Source organism: Myotis davidii, unplaced genomic scaffold (genome assembly GCF_000327345.1).
Source record: "Myotis davidii unplaced genomic scaffold, ASM32734v1 scaffold143, whole genome shotgun sequence".
Classification (NCBI taxonomy): Eukaryota; Metazoa; Chordata; class Mammalia; order Chiroptera; family Vespertilionidae; genus Myotis; species Myotis davidii.
The window spans coordinates 3,009,260-3,013,763 of NW_006294876.1; the positions used below are offsets into that span (position 1 = coordinate 3,009,260).

The 4,504-nt window shown below is 42.8% G+C and overlaps 1 protein-coding gene across 1 annotated transcript in view; it reads left to right on the forward strand.

Moving 5' to 3' along the window:
* Positions 1-1,299: 1,299 nt before the first annotated feature.
* ANKH (ANKH inorganic pyrophosphate transport regulator) overlaps positions 1,300-4,504 on the forward strand; it is a gene marked incomplete at its 5' end in the record, with an annotated part of 137,356 nt that continues 134,151 nt past the window's right edge. The window contains one exon of the mRNA XM_015567632.1: positions 1,300-1,374. Coding sequence (XP_015423118.1) covers positions 1,300-1,374 — 75 coding nt within the window. The remainder of the gene's footprint in view (positions 1,375-4,504) is intronic.

Consider the following 4,504-nt stretch of genomic DNA (forward strand, 5'->3'; position numbering starts at 1 on the left):
CCCCCCGCCCCGCACAGGCAGCGCCGCCCCGCGCCCCGCGCCCCGCTCCGGGTTCGCTCTGCCTCGGCCTTGGGCGCCCTATGGCCAGGGGATGGGGCCAGATGGGAGTCACCTGCTCCGAGTTGCTTTTTATCCCGGAACAGTTGGTTGGGTTTGCCGCCTGTCAAGGATGACTTTTCCAGCAGTCCATTCCCCCTCCCCCAGTTATTCAGCAGAGTTTTCCAGTTCTCTTTCTCTCTGGAAATTGTTAAAACATAGGCGGGTTTGACGCTTCACCTATAGAAGGGTTTTTCCGTGCACAGTAGGAGTATTATGTAATTTGTGATTATGTAAACCGCGGGTCTGTAAGTAAAATGTAGTTTCTAGTAGTTCAGGTGCGGGTTTGTTATTTATCCCGGGTTGGAGATGATGGTGATGCTGATGATGATGGGGAGATTAGTGTTTTCAGCCCAGCTAGGGATTAGGGGTGTCCCCAGTGTGTCCTGAGAAGCGACCATGGATCGTCTCTAGTTTAGGATTTGGGGGGGGGGGGTTTCTCTTGCACCGCTAAAAGGGGGGATACATTTTTGTTCGTTGCTTTCTTGCCCTTGTTTCTTTTCCATGTTTTTCACCATTTGTCTCCATGTGGCGTCATTGCAAAACTGGCGCTGCAGGCTCCCCAGCAGCGAGGCATCGGTGCTCTGCCCTTAGCGGGTGGGGACCGTTTTCTCGCAGGACCCCAGCGGGGTGCAGTTGCATTTTAAGGCCAGAGAGAGGAGGGGGTGGGCAGGAACATGCCACCTTGATGTGCAGGAGTTGGAACTGGCCAGCGTGTGTAATGGGCAACACTCCGGGTGTTTCGTAGCACCTTATTCATGTTCTTTTTAAGTCAAGGCATTTCAGAGGATGTTCTATTTGTAAAATGAACCTATTTTGATGAACTTTTAGGTGTGTTTTTTTAAAAAAAAGAACCGGGGTGTTTTTTGTTGTTGTTTTCTTTTCAGAAATGCGTTGGTTTGGCACCTCCTTTTGGTGAATATCTGCTTGCATTTGTTTGTTTGCTGAGAACTTCTGATTGATTGCTACTCTATAAGCTCCCTGATACTTAGTGACATTGTAAGCTACTTTTACTTCGAATTTTATTGCAGATAAGTGTCCGCAGTGTAGCACAGCCTCTAGAGACCTTTGTCTAGAAGCCTAGGAATTTCCTTTGATTAGCTATGATATCTTTTCTGTTGCCTCTGTGCCCTGCGGGTACCACCTCAGTACTTCCCTGCTGCTCCACCTTCTTCCTGCCCACCTTACCCTCCTGAATAATTCACTGGTGACTTTGGGCATTTCCTATCATCTGTGGAAAGGCTTTTAGACCCACATTTACTACATGGCACATTTACGGTGAGTCAAGTGCTGTATGTTCACCTGAACCTTTTACTATATTAAGGCTAATTTTCTTGGAGCTGCTCCAAAGGTTGTCAGCACAAGGATGCTCACCGGATCGCTTCGCCCTGAACTGTATGTAGTGTGTGTGTGTGTGTGTGTGTGTGTGAATTATATAGGGGTAACTGGAGGAAACAAGAGTATTCTTTGTCATAATAAATGACCTGAGGCATGTCATAGCATTGTCTCACATTTGCTTTGATTTAAAAAAAAAAAATTATTGATTTTTTAAAAAATATTTTTATTTTTAAATACTTTTTATTGATTTCATAGAGGAAGGGAGAGGGAGATAGGAACAGTAATGATGAGAGAGAATCATTGATCAGCTGCCTCCTGCATGCCCCGTAATGGGGATCGAGCCCACAACCTGGGCATGTGCCCTGACCAGGAATTGAACCGTGACCTTCTGGTTCATAGGTTGATGCTCAATCACTGAGTCACGCTGACCGGGCCATTTGCTTTGATTTAATACAAGGCTAATATTTGATTTTAGGGTAAGGGAAAGGACCTCCTGAGTTACAAAAGGTGGGTAGACGTAAGAGATGATTATAGATGATTTACCCTAGTACAGCGGTTCTCAACCTATGGGTCGCGACCCCTTTGGTGGTCGAACGACCCTTTCACAAGGGTCACCTAAGACCATCCTCCATATCAGACATTTACATTACGATTCATAACAGTAGCAACATTACAGTTATGAAGTAGCAACAAAAATAATTTTATGGTTGGGTCACAACATGAGGAACTGTATTTAAAGGGCCAGAAGGTTGAGAACCACTGCCCTAGTGGATCTACTAATTCAAACTCATCTTTACAACATTGCTAACTTCATCATCATGGCTGACATAAGCAACATACTAGAACAGTTATCTTTTTGCACAGAAGCAAGTTTTATCAACAAACAAATGTTATTTGAGGTCCTTATCCCTTAAATGCCGACATCTTTAGGAGGGGAAAGGCTACCTGGAAGTGGAGATATTTTGTCAGAGTTAGGGGTGGAAAGATGCGGAGAAGAAAGCCATAGGTTCCCAAAGCCTTGCTTTGCCTTCCAGTAGCAGATGATAATTGTTTTGCAAAATGTGCAGGGTGAGAAGAATGGAGCTTATTTTTTCTTAATTTTAAATGAGGGAAGAATTACAGTGTGAGCTAAAGCATGACCTGCTCATATGTGGGTAATGAATACAAGGGCATTTACCCCAGCTGCTTCCAAGCACAATAAAGGTGAAGAGAAATGCAGCTATTTGCAAAAAGTGGGTGTATGTTAAACTTTGAAAACATATAGCTCTTGACATGAATTTTTATTAAGTTCTAGACCAGTGATCGGCAAACTCATTAGTCAACAGAGCCAAATATCAACAGTACAACAACTGAAATTTCTTTTGAGAGCCAAATTTTTTAAACTTAAACTATATAGGTAGGTACATTACTATTAACTTAATTAGGGTACTCCTAAGGCTTAGGAAGAGCCACACTCAAGGGGCCAAAGAGCCGCATGTGGCTCACGAGCCGCAGTTTGCCGACCACGGTTCTAGACAGAGGGACACATGCAGATCTCTCCCATTCTTCTTTCAGAATGAGCGGGTGTATGACGCCTCGGCCTGAGTGAACAGCGATTTCATATTTCAGTAATTGCCTAATCATAAAGTATGGAGGTGACATGGGAGTGTAAAGACCCATAAACAACACCTGGTTCTCATGCCTTTGAGATGATTAAGAAATGCAAAATTAGAAAATAAAACATCTCATCAGCTTTTAAGTCTCTGACTTGTCCAGGACAAAAGGATAGTAAAATCATTTTAAATGTTTCTTAGAGGAGGGTGTTTTTATGATTACAAACATCTCGCTTTGTGGTTTCTGTAGAAAATGTGGGCAGAACTTTTTAAAAAATTTTTTTTATTGATTTCAGAGAGGAAGAGAGAGGAAGAGAGATAGAAACATCAATGATGAGAGAGAATTAATAATCGGCTGCCTCCTGCCCCTGCTGGGGATCGAGCCTGCAACCAGGCATGTGCCCTGACAGGGAATCAAACCGTGACCTCCAGATTCATAGGTCAACGCTCAACAGCTGAGCCACACCGGCTGGGCCAGAACTCTTAAAATGCAAATCCAGCTATATAAAAGATTCCACTGAAATTTGAATAAACCGCACATATGTGATTGTGTATAGGAATTCCACATTAATTATCTCAGCCGTTAGTGTATCTCAGCTATTAGTGAGGAAGCCTGTAACAATCTATCCAGAGTGTCCTGATAGTCTCCATGAACATTATCGGCATTGTATGTAGATTTCCCTGCAATTTCATAGCTCAATCAGGGAGGAACCCAAATATTATGGGCTATTTACTCTAACAAGATTACCAAAACCTATTACCATATTTTAAGCTTCGATGGTGGCAATCATTTAAGGGAGGAAGGAAGGTTGGATTCTATACTGAAAATAAAAACTATATGGAATAGAATGTCCTGCTTTATAATATTAAACCGAGGGACCATAGAAAAGAATGTGAATATATTCTTTATTGAAAAATGTAAAATGACATTTGTAGAGCCCGGTAGGTGAGTAGAATACTTTATGATACTTACAGTATATCTAGAATTATCATTTTGTGTTTATTTTTATAGATTGATAATCAAAAGTACTAATTAGTTCCAGTTTTTGAGCACTTCATATGTGCTTACAACCGCTCAATACATGTTCAGTGTGAGGAAAGAATGAGAGGCCGAGGCATGTTACTTGTCCAAGATCACGAAGGCAGTGCAGGGCGGAGCCTGGGTTCATGCCTATATCTGCCTGGCCCTTAGCCATTCTGCTCTCTGCCTTCTCTAGTTACACTCATACTGAGATAGGCCCAGGAGTTTTTATTTTTTTTAAATATATTTTTATTGAGTTCAGAGAGGAAGGGAGAGGGAGAGAGATAGAAACATCAATGAGAGAATCATTGATCAGCTGCCTCCTGCACGCCCCCTACTGGGGATCAAGCCTGAAACCAGGACATGTGCCCTGACCAGGAATTGAACCGTGACCTCCTGGTTCATAGGTCGACACCCATGAGCCACACTAGCTGGGCTAAAAGCTAAAAGTTTTTAA